General features: G+C 44.3%; 1 protein-coding gene across 2 annotated transcripts in view; it reads left to right on the top strand.

Moving 5' to 3' along the window:
- NGEF (neuronal guanine nucleotide exchange factor) overlaps positions 1–16,814 on the top strand; it is a 290,217-nt gene extending 273,403 nt beyond the window's left edge. For both annotated transcript variants that reach the window (XM_033958541.1, XM_033958542.1), the window contains 2 exons: positions 3,811–3,915; positions 12,235–16,814. In XM_033958541.1, coding sequence (XP_033814432.1) covers positions 3,811–3,915; positions 12,235–12,419 — 290 coding nt within the window. In that variant the 3' untranslated portion in view covers positions 12,420–16,814. The remainder of the gene's footprint in view (positions 1–3,810; positions 3,916–12,234) is intronic.
- The last annotated feature ends 2,876 nt before the right edge of the window (positions 16,815–19,690 follow it).

The following is a 19,690-nucleotide window of genomic DNA, read 5'->3' as shown; positions in this document are numbered from 1 at the left end:
CATTCCCCCACCCCCCTCCAAGATGTGTATGTTTACATGTCCACAAAATGAAAAATTATTCCTCTTTACAATATTTAGCCAATGGCTCACAAACATCCATAAAATTCTTAAAGCGTCCCTGTTGTATGGCCATGCAACATTCCATTTTATAATCCACCAAAATGAGTAATTCAACCTATCCCAGTTTTTCCAATTTCTTAAAATGAGCTGCATGGCAACTCCTGTTATTATTAATAGAAGTTTGGTATTTCTCATTGACAATTGGCTTTTAGCTCTCATAAGTGTACCAAATAAAATAGTATCATAAAATTCTCTAACATATTATTATGGATTCTCTAACATATTATTTACATGGTCCCAAATAGACCTCCAAAACTGCAGTATCAAGGGACAATAGTAAAGTAAATGATCCAAAGTCCCAGCTTCAAGATGACAATGTCAGCATCTATTAGACTCAGAACTATCTATTTAGCATCTATTTAGTGACAATCGCTGTTACTGACCCAATGCAAAAAACAGCCCACTGCGTGTTTTTTCCCCTCAATCGCACATTTTCCATTCCAGCCATGCAAATTAGCAAAAACCCCATGCAAAATAGCCAAGTGTTTGATGCACTAGCATCACTTGGCTATTCCAAATGGGGTTTTAGCAGTCATAAAAAACAATTTGTCTAGACCTGTGGTACTGACAGGTCTGCCTGTTTTTATTTCATTTTTTTTTCAATGTCACAGATATTTTGCTTGTGTTACACATGCAAAATATCTATCCCATTATAAAAAAGAAAAAAGTCCCCAATCGCCAATGACAGCCCTTCCCAATGACCCCCAACAAACAGAGCCCCCCTCCTGGGCCACTGTCCCCCCCCCCCCGAACCCAAACAAATGGCAGGAGGGATGCCCAATCCCTCCTGCCACACAGAACACCCCCACTCTATGCCCTCACCCCAAGCCAGGCACCCCAGAACCACTGCCCCCCCCCCCCCCCCAAGACCCTCCCAAAATGTCAGGAGGGATGCCCACTCCCTCCTGCTACCAGAAGCCCCCTCCTGGTTTATAATTTGCTAGACTTACTATATACAATTTTACTGCCTACTTGATATATACAGAGTAATATACACTTCTTGTGTTTTAATCATATGGTAATAGAAGGGAATTAAGAGAAGAGGTAGAGTTTTATTGCTTTCCTAAAGTTTATGAGCCCTTCAAGGGTTCTGATCTGTGGGGGTAGTTGATTCCCGTATCTTGGAATGAAATAGGAGTAGAATTGTCATCTGGCGCTTTGTAGTTGTAGAGCGCGACCCAGGGGTGTTTGGAGGCATATCTCATCCAGGGAGCAGAATGGTCTGATCAGTACATTTGGAGGGAGTTTGGTTGTCATGTAATCTGGCGCCATGTTGTGCAAGGACTAGAGAACAATGTAAAATGAACATATACGAGCAGATCTAAAACAAATTGATCCTATAAACATTACACATGTTATCTGGAAATCATTATCTCTGATAACTCTACTTTCTGCACTGGATAAAGCATTATTTGATTTCTTAATTACAGTAGCCCCCAAAATAATTATTAATAATTGGAAAAACATTTTACATATATCAGTGAATACATGGTGTAATTCAGTAATTTTATTTCAGAAATATGAACTTATTTCTTACTGGAATTCTAATTCAAACTGTTTTAATGCAGCACAAAAATGGAAATCTTTAGACACATATTTGTCCAAATTTTGAAGCACTTGTTAATTTTAATGCTCTCTAATGGCTGCAGTGCCACTTCTGTATTCTTTTCACAGCTCAAACATTTCAGATTTCTGATTATTGTTCTGTTTACTTTTGTTTTGTTATAGCGTTATTTGTGTATAACATATTGAAATTCCTTCAATAAAGATATTTAAAAATATAACTAAACAGATTAAATAAGATTTTAAAAAAATAAACTAATTTTTAAAATAGTATCCTTGGGCACCTCAACAAGCTAATCAAGCTATTCTCACTTTCCTGTAGCTAGAAATAACACATTTAACAAATATTATCATGCCATGATTAAGAATGAAGGTAATTAATATTATGTTTTCTTAATTGCATTTTCTGTACAAGATGAAATGCTTGTTAAATAATTTGAAAAGTTATAAATTAAAAAAAAAAAAAAAAAGAATGAAGGTACCTATTATTACAAGGCGTGTTCAATAATTTACCTACCTCAGTAGGAAAGAACAACGTTTTCAAAACATTTTGGTTTATTTTTCAGTATAGTCTTCTGATAGCTCCATACATTTCATCCACTTTTCCTGCAATTGCTTTAACCCCTATTAAAAGAATTCTTCTCTTTGACCTTCAAACTAAGACATCACAGCTTCCTTGACGTCTTTATCACTTGAAAACCGCTGACCACAGAGAGATTTTTTCAAAACTTGGAATAAGAAATAATCTGAGGGAACCAGGTCAGGATGGTTCAGCTGCTGAAATCCACATTCTTGGATGACAGCCTGTGATTGTCATGACATGTGTACCAGCTCATTGTCATGAAGAAGCAGCACACCTGCTATGAGTTTTCCTCAGCTTTTCTTCTTGATTGTCTCCCGCAAAGCAATCATTGTGTTGGCATAACTCTCCCCGGTTATGGCTGTCTTGTGTGGCATGAACTCCAGAAGCAGAAGTCCTTCATCATCCCAGAAGACAGTTGCCATGACTTTGCCTGCCAATTTTTCTGTCTTGAATTTTTTTGAGGTGGGTATGACTTGTGCTTCCACTGGATTGACTCTATTTTGGACTCAAGATCTCTGTGATTGATCTAAGTCTCATCTCCAGTTACCAAACAATGGAAAAAATTCACTTGGTCTTCACAGGACATCTCAAGGTTCTCCTGACAGCACTGGAGCCTCATGGCCTCCTGACATGGTGTCTGCATTCTTGGAACCCATCTTGCAGTAACCTTGGACATGCCCAACTTTTCATGAATTATTTTCCAAATTGTACCTGCTAAGATGCCCATTTCTTCAACTATTTGAGAAACCTTAATTTTTCTGTCTGACAAAATTAAATCCTCAATTATCTTGCACATTTCTATGTAAGTCGCTTTCACAGGCCATCTAATGTGAAGGTCATCTTCAATGGACTCTCTACTCCTCTTAAACTGCTTTCTCCAAAATTTTACTTTGTAGGATGATGGGGCAGAATTACCATAAACTGCAGTCATGCATTCATGGATCTCCTACAGCTTTTTCTCTTCTTTTTTGAGAATTTTTATCACTGAACGGTGCTCCAAATCTAGCAGTTTCTTACGTGATATGCATGAGGACTTTCCTGACATCCTGTTTCTTGCAATCATAGATTCACACTGAGCCGCAACTGTGCATGAGTAACCTTGAGACATGTCACAACATGCACAGACTTGTTTCGACACACTTGCTCAGGTACAAACTCAGGTAGATAAATTATTGACCGACCCTCATATCATAACTAGAAATGCAGAATTTCTTGTCAATACACCACACCCAAATCCTCTCCTAAATTTTAGGCCTTTGTTTCTAGATTAAGCAATACCAGTACATCTTCCATTTATGCAAGGTACCTAAGGTTGGTCTCTCTGTCAATCATATGGTCACTGGCTACAATTATATAAACAAACAAGTGAAATGGTGGAAAATGTGGCGTCTCTTTTTTGTTCTATAATGTTAGCAACAAGACATGGGCCTGTGCTAAGAGAGAAGCCAGAATGTGGTATACAGTATTATGTGATAGTTATTTAATAATATGAGAATTACAATGTTAAATTACCTGTTCTCTCTCTCTCAATCTCTCTTCATCAGATTGTCCGCAGATGCAGTGCGTGCATTCCTACGTGGCTCAGGAACCAGATGAACTTTCCCTAGAACTGGCTGATATTCTGAACATTCTAGACAAGACAGATGACGGTAGGGGCCATGAGAGAAAAGAGAATCAAAGTAATATTTAACCTTCATGTGGTAATATGAATGAGAGTGGGCCTGAAGCCCGGATAAAACAGAACCATACAATGGGATAAGCTGAACAGAAATAACATTTATTAAAGTGTCAGGTATAAACTTAGCACAGAACTAAGCAAGGCACCAGGAGGGATAAGTATTGGTAGTGAAGGGAAGGAATTTATTTAAGTATTTATAACCTGCATCGTCTACAATTCTACATAAGAGTGCCATACTGGAAAAGACTGAATGTCCATCAAGCCCAGTATCCTGTTTCCAACAGTGGCCATCTCAGGTCACAAGTACCTGGCAAGATCCCAAGGAGAAAAACGGATTTTATGCTTCTTATCCTAGGAATAAGCAGTGGATTTCCCAAAGCCATCTTAATATGGACTTCTCTTTTAGGAAATTATCCAAACCTTTCTTAAACCCTGCTAAGCTAATTGCTTTCACTACATCCTCTGGCAACAAATTCCAGAGTTTAATTACCTGTTGAGTGAAGAAATATTTTTTCTGGTGCATTTTAAATCTACTACTTAGTACCGTATTTTCACGCATATAACGCGCGCGTTATACGCGTTTTTACCTACCGCGCATACCCCTCGCGCGTTATATGCGTGAGCGCGGTATACAAAAGTTTTAAAACATAGTTCCCACCCCGCCCGACGCCCGATTCACCCCCCCAGCAGGACCGCTCGCACCCCCACCCCGAACGACCGCTCGCACGCGCTCCCACCCGCACCCGCATCCACGATCGGAGCAAGAGGGAGCCCAAGCCCTCTTGCCCGGCCGACTCCCCGACGTCCGATACATCCCCCCCCCCGGCAGGACCACTCGCACCCCCACCACGAACGACCGCCGACTTCCCGACAATATCGGGCCAGAAGGGAGCCCAAACCCTCCTGGCCACGGCGAACCCCTAACCCCACCCCGCACTACATTACGGGCAGGAGGGATCCCAGGCCCTCCTGCCCTCGACGCAAACCCCCCTCCCCCCCAACGACCGCCCCCCCCCAAGAACCTCCGACCGCCCCCCAGCCGACCCGCGATCCCCCTGGCGACCCCCACGACCCCCCCACCCCCCTTCCCCGTACCTTTGGTAGTTGGCCGGACAGACGGGAGCCAAACCCGCCTGTCCGGCAGGCAGCCAACGAAGGAATGAGGCCGGATTGGCCCATCCATCCTAAAGTTCCGCCTACTGGTGGGGCCTAAGGCGCGTGGGCCAATCAGAATAGGCCCTGGAGCCTTAGGTCCCACCTGGGGGCGCGGCCTGAGGCACATGGGCCCAACCCGACCATGTGCCTCAGGCCGCGCCCCCAGGTGGGACCTAAGGCTCCAGGGCCTATTCTGATTGGCCCACGCGCCTTAGGCCCCACCAGTAGGCGGAACTTTAGGATGGATGGGCCAATCCGGCCTCATTCCTTCGTTGGCTGCCTGCCGGACAGGCGGGTTTGGCTCCCGTCTGTCCGGCCAACTACCAAAGGTACGGGGAAGGGGGGTGGGGGGGTCGTGGGGGTCGCCAGGGGGATCGCGGGTCGGCTGGGGGGCGGTCGGAGGTTCTTGGGGGGGGGCGGTCGTTGGGGGGGAGGGGGGTTTGCGTCGAGGGCAGGAGGGCCTGGGATCCCTCCTGCCCGTAATGTAGTGCGGGGTGGGGTTAGGGGGTCGCCGGGGCCAGGAGGGTTTGGGCTCCCTTCTGGCCCGATATTGTCGGGAAGTCGGCGGTCGTTCGTGGTGGGGGTGCGAGTGGTCCTGCCGGGGGGGGGATGTATCGGACGTCGGGGAGTCGGCCGGGCAAGAGGGCTTGGGCTCCCTCTTGCTCCGATCGTGGATGCGGGTGCGGGTGGGAGCGCGTGCGAGCGGTCGTTCGGGGTGGGGGTGCGAGCGGTCCTGCTGGGGGGGTGAATCGGGCGTCGGGCGGGGTGGGAACTATGTTTTAAAACTTTTGTCGGAGGTTCTTAGGGGGGGGGCGGTCATTGGGGGGAGGGGGGTTTGCGTCGAGGGCAGGAGGGCCTGGGATCCCTCCTGCCCGTAATGTAGTGCGGGGTGGGGTTAGGGGGTCGCCGTGGCCAGGAGGATTTGGGCTCCCTCCTGGCCCGATATTGTTGGGGAGTCGGCGGTCCTTCGGGGGGAGGGATGTATCGGACGTCGGGGGGGGGGCATCAGGCTTTCAGGATGGGGACAGACCTTCAAGGGGGGACAGTGCATGGAAGTCAGGGGGGGGGTGAACGGAGAGTCGGGACAGCGCACGGAAAGTCAAGGCGGGCGAAAGGAGCGTCGGGCAGCATGCGCGGTATACCCGTGAGCGCGGTATACCAAAGTTTTTGTACATATCATCGTGATTTCTGCGCGCTATACCCGTGTGCGCGTTTTATACGGGTGCGCGTTATTTGCGTGAAAATACGGTAGTTTAATCGCTTGCCCCCAGTCCAAGTATGTTTAGAAAGAGTAAACAAGCAATTCACTGCTACTCGTTCCATTCCACTCAGTATTTTATAGACCTCTATCCTATTTCCCCTGAGCTGTCTCTTCTCCAGGCTGAAGAGCCCTAGCCACTTTAGCCTTTCCTCATAAGGAAGTCGTGCCATCCCTTTTATCATTGTCGTCGCCCTTCTCTGCACCTTTTCTAATTCTGCTATATCTTTTTTGAGATGCAGCTACCAGAACTGCAGCTGCACCATAAAGCAATACAAGGCATGATAAAATATGCATTTTTGCTTTCCATTCCTTTCCTGATAATTTCTAACATTCTATTTGCTTTCTTATCCGCTGTCGCACACTGAGCTGAGAGCTTCAGCATATCCTCAATGATGATACCTAGATCCTTTTCCTAGGCAGTGACTCCTAACGTGACATCCTGAATCACGTAGCTATAGTTCAGGTTCCTCTTTCCCACATGCATAACTTTGCACTTGTTCACATTAAACATCATCTGCCATTTTGATGCCCAGTCTCCCAGTCTCACAAGGTCCTCTTGCAATTTTACACAATCCTCTTGTGATGTAACAACTTTGACTATCTTTGTGTCATCAGCAAATTTAGAGTTCCTTTTACTAAGGTGCGCTAACCAATTTAGCACACGCTAAAGATTAGCACGCGCTAAATGCTAACACGCCCATTATATTCTATGGGTGTGTTAGCATTTAGCACGCCTTAGTAAAATGACTTCTTAATTATCTCACTATCTTACTAGTTATTCCTATCTCTAGATCATTGATAAATATGTTAAAAAGCAGTGGTCCCAGCACAGAACCCTGGAGAATCCCACTATATAGCCTTCTCCATTCAGAATATTGACCATTTAACCCTACTTTCTATTTTCTATCTTTCAACCAGCTCTTAATCCATAATAGGACATTACCTCCTATCCCATAATTTTCTAATTTCCTCAGAAGTCTTTCATCCAGATACACAATGTCTACCAGCTCATCTTTATCAACATGTTCATTCACCCCTTCATAGAAATATAGGAGATTGGTGAGGCAAGATTTTCTTTGACCAAATCCATGTTGGCTCTGTTTCATTAATCTGTGTTTATATATATGCTCTATCATTTTCTGAGTGAGAAACAATGTATGTACACTGTAAATTCCGTATACAAGTAAATTAATGGAAAATAGGTTAAAACAAATAAACATTTTGCGAGGCAATTAAGTAAAAGTAAGAAGGCCACTTTGGTTCTCAAAAGTAACATAGTAACATAGTAACATAGTAGATGACGGCAGATAAAGACCCAAATGGTCCATCCAGTCTGCCCAACCTGATTCAATTTAAATTTTTTTTTTTTTTCTTCTTAGCTATTTCTGGGCGAGAATCCAAAGCTTTACCCGGTACTGTGCTTGGGTTCCAACTGCCGAAATCTCTGTTAAGACTTACTCCAGCCCATCTACACCCTCCCAGCCATTGAAGCCCTCCCCTGCCCATCCTCCTCCAAACGGCCATACACAGACACAGACCGTACAAGTCTGCCCAGTAACTGGCCTAGTTCAATCTTTAATATTATTTTCTGATTCTAAATCTTCTGTGTTCATCCCACGCTTCTTTGAACTCAGTCACAGTTTTACTCTCCACCACATCTCTCGGGAGCGCATTCCAGGCATCCACCACCCTCTCCGTAAAGTAGAATTTCCTAACATTGCCCCTGAATCTACCACCCCTCAACCTCAAATTATGTCCTCTGGTTTTACCATTTTCCTTTCTCTGGAAAAGATTTTGTTCTACGTTAATACCCTTTAAGTATTTGAACGTCTGAATCATATCTCCCCTGTCTCTCCTTTCCTCTAGGGTATACATATTCAGGGCTTCCAGTCTCTCCTCATACGTCTTCTGGCGCAAGCCTCCTATCATTTTCGTCGCCCTCCTCTGGACCGCCTCAAGTCTTCTTACGTCTTTCGCCAGATACGGTCTCCAAAACTGAACACAATACTCCAAGTGGGGCCTCACCAATGACCTGTACAGGGGCATCAACACCTTCTTCCTTCTACTGACTACTCCTCTCTTTATACAGCCCAGAATCCTTCTGGCAGCAGCCACTGCCTTGTCACACTGTTTTTTCACCTTTAGATCTTCGGACACTATCACCCCAAGGTCCCTCTCCCCGTCCGTGCATATCAGCTTCTCTCCTCCCAGCATATACGGTTCCTTCCTATTATTAATCCCCAAATGCATTACTCTGCATTTCTTTGCATTGAATTTTAGTTGCCAGGCATTAGACCATTCCTCTAACTTTTGCAGATCCTTTTTCATATTTTCCACTCCCTCTTCGGTGTCTACTCTGTTACAAATCTTGGTATCATCTGCAAAAAGGCACACTTTTCCTTCTAACCCTTCAGCAATGTCACTTACATACATATTGAACAGGATTGGCCCCAGCACCGAACCCTGAGGGACTCCACTAGTCACCTTTCCTTCCTTCGAGCGACTTCCATTAACCACCACCCTCTGGCGTCTGTCCGACAGCCAGTTTCTGACCCAGTTCACCACTTTGGGTCCTAACTTCAGCCCTTCAAGTTTGTTCAACAGCCTCCTATGAGGAACTGTATCAAAGGCTTTGCTGAAATCCAAGTAAATTACATCTAGCATATGTCCTCGATCCAGCTCTCTGGTCACCCAATCAAAAAATTCAATCAGGTTCGTTTGGCACGATTTACCTTTTGTAAAGCCATGTTGCCTCGGATCCTGTAACCCATTAGATTCAAGGAAATACACTATCCTTTCTTTCAGCAACACTTCCATTATTTTTCCAACAACTGAAGTGAGGCTCACCGGCCTGTAGTTTCCTGCTTCATCCCTGTGACCACTTTTATGAATAGGGACCACATCCTCTCTCCTCCAATCCCCAGGAATCACTCCCGTCTCCAGAGATTTGTTGAACAAGTCTTTAATAGGACTCGCCAGAACCTCTCTGAGCTCCCTTAGTATCCTGGGATGGATCCCGTCTGGTCCCATCGCTTTGTCCACCTTCAGTTTTTCAAGTTGCTCATAAACACCCTCCTCCGTGAACGGCACAGAATCTACTCCATTTTCTCGTGTAACTTTGCCAGACAATCTCAGTCCTTCTCCAGGATTTTCTTCTGTGAACACAGAACAGAAGTATTTGTTTAGCACATTTGCTTTCTCCTCATCACTCTCCACATATTTGTTCCCAGCATCTTTTAGCCTAGCAATTCCATTTTTTATCTTCCTCCTTTCACTAATATATCTGAAAAAATTTTTATCTCCCTTTTTTACATTTTTAGCCATTTGTTCTTCCATCTGTGCCTTCACCAAACGTATCTCTCTCTTGGCTTCTTTCAGTTTCACCCTGTAGTCCTTTCTGCTCTCCTCTTCTTGGGTTTTTTTATATTTCATGAACGCCAACTCTTTCGCCTTTATTTTCTCAGTAGTAGCTGTGAATCTCCTGCTGAGGAGCAAGAACATTCTAGGAACAGCTGGGCAGCAGGATCCTTCTAAATTATGGAGGACGTTTGTCTTATCAGAAGAGAAATAGGGGTATATAAGTAGATATTTGAGTACTTAGGTTATAAGTGGTATATAAATGCTAAAAATGCTAAAAATAAATAAAATAAATAAATAGAAGTGAATGTTTTAAGTGTAGTGAGGGAGGGTGTTCCCCCCACCCCCCTTCAAAACTGATGGGAGCAAAATTGTCAGGATGCCAGGGCCTTCCAGGTACCGTAGCAAGGTAAAGAGCAGAATTGTTGGGTTGTCGGGTCACAGTACGGAGAGGAATTGAGGCGCAGTGAATATTTTAAGTGTAGTAGGGGGGTCCCCTAGGTACCCCAGCCCCCTCCCCCTCAAAACTGAAGATATGGTATTCAGTATGCACATTTGTTGTGCGTGCAAATGTCAGCGCAGAATTGTCGGTGCAGAATTGTCGTACATGCATTTGATGGGTCACCAGTGAGGATAGGAGGTGCCTGGGGCAATGGCACCCCCGCGCCTTCCTCTGCACCCCCCTGCTCGCTCCCTTCTTCTCATGCCATGCTTGTGCCCTCCCTTCCCCCCTCCTCTGCCATACCTCTTTAAATCTTCACCAGCGCTTCTCCAGCCTGCTGCTCGCGCCTTAGTTGGCTTTCCCTCTGTTTTCAGAGGGGAACCAGGCCAGCATGAACAGCAGGCTGGAAAAGTTGTTCATACTGGTGAAGATTTAAAGAGGTAGGGGAGGAGGTGGGGAAGGGCGGGTGCAAGCGTGGTGTGGAGGTAGTCTGCTCCCCTCTCCCCTCCCCTTACTATGCCACTGGTCTTGAGTTACTGATGAAAAGGCATGAGCTAAATTTAAAAAAAAAAAAAATCATATTCAAACTCTTTTATGTATAAATCAGACAGTGGAGATAGAGCACAAAAGTTATAGTAGTGAAATTCATCCATTTTGCATACTATATGTGGGAATAATTCAGTGCAGGTCGCCTAAAGTTAGTACAATGCTATGTAGTAAATGTGAATTGTACTTCAATAATAGCCATTATAGAATACTAGTGCAAGTCAGCATTCATGTGCCAACATAAGCATGATCGCTGCACACCTAATTGACATGATTCTAAAAGTTTAGCACATAAATGTTTGGCATGTCCCTGAGCTGCTCATGCCCTTCCATATGCATGTTCCTCTTGCAGTTACATACTATATAGATTTTGAGCACTAAGATTATAGACTAGTGACCAAGTGTAGTTACATGGGTCACTTCAAATTAGTGCCAGTTAGCACCAATTAATTCCAATTATTCCCAATTTTACCACCAATTGGTGTCTAATATGCCAATTATGTTTTACATGTATAACCTCTATAACCTATGAGTGCAATTTTGCACACTGTGTATAGAAATATGCACATAAGATTATATAATTAGTGGATAACATATACACATAATTTAGGCCAGGAAAATAACAGGTCTACCTTACGTGTGTGAGCAGCAATGTGGTCACCACTTACCGTATTTTTCACTCTAAGACACACCTGACCATAAGACGCACCTACATGTAGAGAAGGAAAAACCAAGAAAAAAAAATTCCCCCCCCCAATACCTTTTTAAAATTCTGGTGGTCCAGCATTGTATCATTAGGAGCTTTCCGCACTCCTGACCCTCCCTCGCTGGACGGCTGCCTCCAAGTCCTCATTTCTTGCAGCAGAGTGACACACAAGGCAGGCGTGAGTTTTTCACAGTCCTGCCTAGTTCCATGCCGCTCCCTTAAAGGCTTCCATCAATTCACATGAGTCCTGCGAGAACCGAAGGCAGCCATTCAGGGAGCGGCATGGAACTAGGCAGGACTGTGAAAAACTCATGCCTGCCTTGTGTGTCACTCTGCCGCAAGAAATGAGGACTCGGAGGCAGCCGTCCAGCGAGGGAGGAGCAGGAGTGCGAAAAGTTCCTGCCAATATAACGCTGGACCAGCAGAATTTAAAAAAGGTACCGGGGTGGGGGTGGGGAGTTAGTCGCTCCATAAGATGCACCTACGATTACACTCAGTTTTTTTTGGGGGGGTTGGGGGGAAAGTGCATCTTATGGAGCGAAAAATACTGTAAATGTACATTCGGTAATGCCCTTTAAATGGTCAATGCCACTGAACATAAGTACAAAGTTACGTACCAGTGTTCGCACTTATGTTATGCATAAGGTGGGCTGTTTGAATATCAGGTTTCTAAATTTAGCTGAAGATGGATGCCCAACTTAGAGAAAAACCTTTTGAGGCTACGATTCAGAGAAAGCTGAGCTTCTAAGTTTAAACATCTAAATTAGTAATCTATCTTTTCATCCTTCTACTTTATTTCACCTCTTTTCCTGTATCACCACAGACTGGATTTTTGGTGAACGACTTCACGACCAGGAACGAGGTTGGTTTCCGAGCTCAGTAGGTGAGGAGATACTGAATCCAGAGATTCGTACCCAGAACCTTAAGGAATGCTTCCGGGTGCACAAATCTGAGGATGGCAGTCAGAACAAGGACCGGAGGAAGCTGGGCAGCAGGACTCGGCAGTGATCGCCTTGACCCCTGTCAGCTTAAGAAAGTGGACAGTACCCAAGCCATCAGTGGATACAGGCTGCAAACTGCTGGAAGGCTGTGGAGGAATGGCATAAAGCTTTGTAACTGACTTGGCAAAGGAGAAAGGCAAGGGTACCTCAAAAATGGAGGCTGCTGAATTTTAAGTCTTGCTTCCAGATGTAAGATAGCACTGAGGACCTCTGATTCTTATACGGATACAAATCTTTAGGAGAGAGGATTATTGCTCTATTCCTCTAAAGTATATTTAAGTGTTTTGCAGGCACAAGTATTCTTCCATGGGTGTGGTGTTTCAAGGGTATGTAAAGCAGCTATCCCGCTCACCATGTGGAGACCTGGTATGAGCGAAGAACAGCTGCTGCAGGACTGCACTATGATGATGTCATGTTTGGCCTTCTTTGTTGCTGTTATTGTTACAGATCAATCATGTGTCAAGAGTGATGTCATATTTGCTGTTCTGCTGTAACCCCATGTTTCCTAGAATGTGGCTTCTCATATCAGGAAATGGGGTTCTAGAATATGTCCTTTGTAAAGTTGTTGAAATTGACTTGGTAATAACATAAAAACTGATAAAAATCTATACCAAGTCACTGGATATTGGGCCAAAACAGGCTGAATGTATTATGAAATGTCCAGCAATATAATTGCATAGGTAAATATTTTATTAGCGGCAATTAGCATTTTGCTGACTGCCGCTGGCACTGTTCCTGGATATTTAATGTGGGACATGTCTGGGCTTCGCTATTGAAGATCCGGTTTACATAGTTAACATGGCTAGTTAAGTCAAAATTCAGAACTCATCTGGATATGGGTTGCTCCATAAAAATAGGACTATATTTATGTATGTAGTTATCTATGGCAGTCAAGTACTGAATATTGGCATGTAACAGGCCAAGTGCTAATTCTGCTCCCAAAATAGCCAGTTTTCACTTAGGTGCTATCTGCTCATTTTCAGCTAAATGCCGCTGAAAATTAGCAGATGGTTCAAACAAGCAATTTAACTGATCAGCAGCCATTTCTGCTGGTTAAATCATTTTGAATATCGACCAGATAATGTTCATGGTCATAGATCCTAATTATCTGCTTCTCTAGGATCTTTAATCCTATATCTTCTTTCCCTCTTTGCACTGAACTGGTATGTTACTTCACATTTCATCAGTTGGTTAAAAGGCTGCTAGATTTAGGCTTTCATCTCTTTACAGTAGATCTTCAACACAGAGCAGAGTAAACCTACTATTATTTCATTGGTCATTGACTTAGGCTAGGACAGGCACATTGGAGGATACGGATCTGTCGTATCACATAAGAAACATAAGCATTGCCGTACTGGAACAGACTGAAGATTCATCAAGTCCAGTATCCTGTTTCCAACAGTTGACAATCCAGGTCACAAGTACTTGGCAAGATCCCAAAAGAGTAAAACAGAGTTTTCTAGTCATATGGGTAATTCCAGAAGGAAATCTGCCTGCTTGGAGGTATGGTGGTCTGAAAAACACCTTTCTCACTTTGGAAAGATTGAGGTAGAGCCTCCCCATCCCAAAGCACACTGTCAATGAAATCCTGTCTCCTAGTCCTGTCTTAATATTGTCATACAAAACACATGCTATTTAGTCATTTTTTTCTAACTAGGATCCAGATGACATCCCCCTTCTACAGGTGTTGCCTTTTTCCTGTGGATGAACATTTCTTGATGTCCTCCCAAAAGATGGCTGATAAATATATGGTTCATGATATAGAAAGCCAAATTGAATTTCCTTTGGAAGTAATAAAGGATATTCATCTGAAAACTTCCAATTTGAGCATTTTGGAAGTAGGGTATAATATTCATTATTCTAATGAATATGTGGGGCAATATGTGGGGCAATATGTGGGGCAATAAGTACTGGTAATGGGGGAGGGGAGGGGTTTAGATTTTGCTCACACTTTTTTTAGCAGTAGCTTAAAGTGAGTTATATCTAGGTACAATAGATATTTATCTGTCCTCTGACAAAGATGCCAAAGCAGAAAGCTAACAAAGATGGATGCAAGTGGTTTGCTTAATGTTTGTGCTCAACTTTGAGTGCCCAATGCAGAAAATATTTTGTAAAACTTCACATTAGCCACCAATGCACAGCATATTAAAGTAGAGGTTATTAGCTACTCTACCCTAATGCAAAGAACCGCTACAGAAGACTTACAGAAGTGAGCACAATATGGGAACCTAAATGCCAGATCTGAGGGGGCAGAGAAGGATTAGCTCACTTTCCTGCAGCAGTTGCATTGGGATGGAATAGCTAATAGCCCCCTCCTTTCCCCAGGCTTCACAGACCCCTCGTCCCTTGATCCCCCACTCAAAAAGTAAATTCCTGGCTCTCTGGTAGACCCATTATCCCCCAGACCCCCCAGAGTAGATCCCTGTTAGTGCCCCCCCCCCCCCATGGTCTTCCTAACCAACCCTCTGAGTATCTTGAAAAAAGGCAGGAGCAATACCTCTGTACTACCATCTTTCAAAATAATGATGTTCTTAGAGTGCATTCTGGGGTGCACTGAATAGGGTCAGTCTGCCAATAAGGAAAGTTTTCCCTTCTCTGACTACCGAATAAGGAAAAAATTCCCTTATTTGGTAGACTGATCCCACACAGTGGAAGATGGTTGTACAGAGGCAGGACGAATGGGCATCATTCGCTTCTTCTTCAAATGCAGGCAGAGGGGGCTTGCAGGGTCAAATAGCAGTGGGAAGTCCATTAGGTTTTCAGATATCTACCTCTGGAATCAGAGGGTTGTTGCAATCCTTTACAGTTTACAATTTATTTAAAATTTGATATACTGCTTAGGCCTACTAAGATTCAGGCAGATCAAATGACAGTGGGCTTTCTAAAAATATCTCTGTCTGCCAGTATGCGGAAGACTTTTTTTTTTTTTTTTTTTGCTTTTCTGTAGCAAATGGCTGTATACTACCATCACAGTGTGTGTTGTTTTTTTCAGACAGCACACATTTTATAACACAACAGTAATTAGCATGCTATTAGTTTACTACAACTAAGGGCAAACATTTTGCATTAGGAAGTAATGTGTGTAGCTCTCAATGCATGGCTCTAATGCCAGTTTTTTTTGTATTGGCCCCTAAGCTTGTACCTGAGGCCATGGAGGGTCAAATGATTTGCCCAAAATCACTAGGAGCATTAGTAATCCTGGTTTCCTGGTGTTTTAGCCAGCCCATTTCTATAACCAGTAGGCTGCTACTCTTTGCCTTAATCCTATCCTGTTTGAGGATGGGTTTTGAGAGAAAGGCTAAGAATAAGTAAATGGAAGAAATATTGAACTGTATCAGGTGGATAGTCCAATTTGATAGTAATAGCTTTAATACTGCAAGTATATCCTTCTTTTCCAGTGCTTTAGTAATGACCATCTCACCCATATTTATCTAATTTTTCTTATCTATAAAGGGATAGTTTAACAGGTACACATGCCAAGGGACAAGAGATCCTAGAGAAGTTTAAACTTTTGCACTTGTATAGTTTATTTAAAAAGATAAATTTTAAAAGCTTTTACTGCTTTTCTTGAAGAACACTCACTCAAAATTTATCAAAGATTTCAAGAGAGGTGCTTTTGTTATGAGAGTCTCTGTAGAGCAGTGTATCGCAAACTGTGTGGTGCAGCAGATTCCCGGTGAGTCACGAGGCACCAGCACCAACTGACTGCTTACAGGACATGCTTCTCATGGCGAGAGGCATGTCCTGTACGCAGTCTGTAGGCATCGGCATCTCTCCTTCTCCAGCACCCCCCACTGGCGGTAATAGGAGGCTCAGAACCGTGGCTGGAGGGCATCCGCGGATGTCAACTTGATGATGTCACACATGCACATAATGTTACTGTGTCTATGTCCATGTATTTCTGAATGCCCTCCAGCTGCGACCCCGCATTTTTAGAATGCCGTGGCCAGGGCAGGATTAATTTGTCGAGGGCCCCTAGGCACACAATTCCACCGGGCCCCCTGCCCCACCATACCCCGCCCCCTGCTCCGCCTCACATTTATTTACCCATTTTCTTACCCAATCCAGCATGTGCCCCTTTTTCTTTCTCCTCTCCACTTCCTTCCCTCCTTCCTTGCCCCTGATCTGGCATCTGTCTCCTTCCCTCCCCTCCATGGTATCTCCTTTCCTTCCCCTCCCTTCCATGGTCTTTGCATCTCTCTTTCTTCTCCTCTCCCTTCCCTGGTCTTCCTTCTCCCTCCTTCCCTCTCTCTCCCTAAGTGGGTGAAGCAGCATTCTCAGGTGAAACATAGAAACATAGTAATTGACAGCAGAAAAGGGCCACGGCCCATCTAGTCTGCCCACACTAATGACCCACCCCCTAACTTCCTCCGTGAAGAGATCCCACGTGCCAATCCCATTTTTTCTTAAAATCTTACCTGTAGTGGAAGACTATTCCAGCAATCAACCACCCTTTCGGTGAAGAAATATTTTCTGGTGTCACCATGAAATTTCCCACCTCTGAGTTTCAACAGGTGCCCTCTTGTAGCCATGAAACCTTTAAGAAAAAAAGATATCTTCTTCCACCTCGATACAGCCCGTGACATATTTGAACGTCTCGATCATGTCTCCCCTCTCTCTGCGTTCCTCGAGTGAGTATAGCTGCAACTTATCCAGCTGTTCCTCATACAGGAGATCCTTGAGTCCTAAGACCAGCTTGAGTCCTGAGACCAAGTCAAAAAATATATACAGGGGTGACCAATTCAAACCGTTGATAATATGGAGTGACTAAAGTGGTCAGTGAAACAAAATAAAGTCACTGCTGGATCATCAAAAGATGTGATTTATATATTCAAAAGACTTATTTTGTACTTAGAACTCTGCTCAGAGACATGAAGGCTGATTACTCCGCCTCACCACCCAATCATTGCAGTGTTCAAAAGAGGCTCTAAGAAACTTTCAATAAATAAAGTGCTAGCCTTAACAGCTATGCTAACACTGTGAATGCTTCCATGGAACCAGTCACTATTTAAGTTAAGTTATCTCTTAAAAATATAAATCTTATGGAAGCATTCACAGTGTTAGCATAGCTGTTAAGGCTAGCACTTTATTTATTGAAAGTTTCTTAGAGCCTTTTTTGAACACTGCAATGATTGGGTGGTGAGGCGGAGTAATCAGCCTTCATGTCTCTGAGCAGAGTTCTAAGTACAAAATAAGTCTTTTGAATATATAAATCACATCTTTTGATGATCCAGCAGTGACTTTCTGAGTCCTGAGACCAGCTTGAGTCCTGAGATCAGCTTCCCTCCCTTCCATTCCCTCACTGCCCTCTTGCCCACCATCCATAAGTGAATTGAACCCAGGCAATAGGGCTCTAACACTGCGTGCGCTGGCTTCCCTTCTTCTCTGAAACAGGAAGTTACATCATGAGGGGGAGGGAGGAGAAGGGAAGCCAGCGCACGCAATGTTAGAGCGAACTGAAACAGACAAAAAAATGAAAGCAGATACCAGACTCTGCATGTCATGGAACTTCATAAAAACAGTGCAAAACAAAGCCAACAGACATAAATTCTCAACACTGACATAATTCAATCACTAAACAGAAAATAAAATAAATTTTCCTACCTTTGCTGTCTGGTGATATTAATATACTAATCATCTTGTTCTACTTTCCTCTGTCTGTGCTCTTTAACTCTTTCCAGGCCTTCTTTCCATCTGCTATTTCTTTTCTCACCTCCTTTTTCTTCAGTGCCAAACAGACAAACAAAAGGTGGGAATGGATCTTTCACATTCAGCTTTCTTCAATTTTTCTTTTTTGCCTCTGTCCACTCAAATCTTGGCTTCTTTCTCACCCTTCTTCTTTTTAAATGTTCAGCTACCTCTCAATTCTCCATCTTCTCTCAGTCCCTAGCTCTCCCATTTCCCATCTCATTCCTTTCCCAGCCTCCTATTTCCTTCTATCTACTCCCCATTACCACATTTCTACCACTGTACTCACTGCTCTCTCACTCATCTTGTCATCTCCCTTTTGACCTCATCCACATGGCTCACCACTTTCAGAATCCCCCTCCCTCTCTCCTCTGGTCAGGCTATAACTCCCTGTCCCTTTCTTTCCATCTCCTAGCATCTTCTTATCCCAGCTCTCTTCCCTCCTGCCCTCCCATGGGTTCATCTGTCCTCCTCTGTCCTCATGGTCCAACATTTTGCTCCCTCAGTTTTCTGTTTTTCTTCTTCCCTCCCCCCTTGATGTTGAACAATGAAAAGGAGGGGAAAAAAGAGAGATGCTGCATCTCTCTGCCTTCTATCCACAGGCCTAACATTTCTCCCTCCATCCCCAGATCCATCTTCTCTCCCTTTCTCTTCCCAACTGCCTCCCATCCCATCTCTCCCCCTGTCTGCCTGCATCCATTCCCCAGGTCCACCATTTCTCCCTTTCTCTTTTCAACAGTTCTCCCTTAAAGTAACTCTTTCCCTCTTCGTTCATACCACCTCAGGTCCAACTTCTCTCCCTTCAGACCATTGCCCACTCTCTCTATCCTCTGTTTCTGGCCCCATAAGCTCTCCCCCCCCCCCCCATTCCCAATCTAGCACTTCTTTTGATACCCTCTTCCTCTGTACTTAAAAAAAAAAAAAAAAAAAGTCCAGGAGGCTTCCTCAGCCCAGTATGTTCTCCCCCTTCTCTCTGCGCCCATGCATCTCTACCTCACTCCTCTCCCACCACCATGTCCAAAATTTCTCTCTCCCCAACAGTTCTACTCTTTCTTCATCTCCCCATGTGTACCATCTCTTTCCCTCACTCCCTCCATTCTTCATCTTATGGCTCATGCTCCCCTCCCTCTTTCCCTTCATTCTGTGTCCTAAGTTCATGCCCCTACTTTCTTCCTTCCATTATTTGTCCTGTTTGTGCTCCTTCTCTCTCAAGTCCCAACATGTCCTTCTCCCTCCCTCCCTTTTCTGCCGCAGGTGTTTAGCTTTCCTCCATCTTGCTGCAGAGTTCACTCAAAGCTGCGGGCAGCGGCTCCTATGCACCTCTCGCAGCTGATCTGGAAGCCTTCTCTCTGACATTGCGATGTCAGAGGGAATGCTTCTGGGTCAGCCGTAGGAAGCACATAGGAGCCGCTGCCCGCAGCTTTGAGCGAACACTACAGCATGACAGAGGAGGGAGCTGGCAAGAAGCTAAACACCCGGGCGGCAGAGGAAAACGCCACATCGCCCTCAAGTGGGGCCATATGCAGCCCATGGGCCATGGGTTGGACACTCCTGTAGAGAGAGGAAATTGTGGCAGCGGGGATTGGGAAG

Source organism: Geotrypetes seraphini, chromosome 9, assembly GCF_902459505.1.
Source record: "Geotrypetes seraphini chromosome 9, aGeoSer1.1, whole genome shotgun sequence".
In the NCBI taxonomy this organism is placed as follows: Eukaryota; Metazoa; Chordata; class Amphibia; order Gymnophiona; family Dermophiidae; genus Geotrypetes; species Geotrypetes seraphini.
Note: the sequence above shows the minus strand (reverse complement) of the source record. Positions and strands in the feature narration are given on the sequence as shown.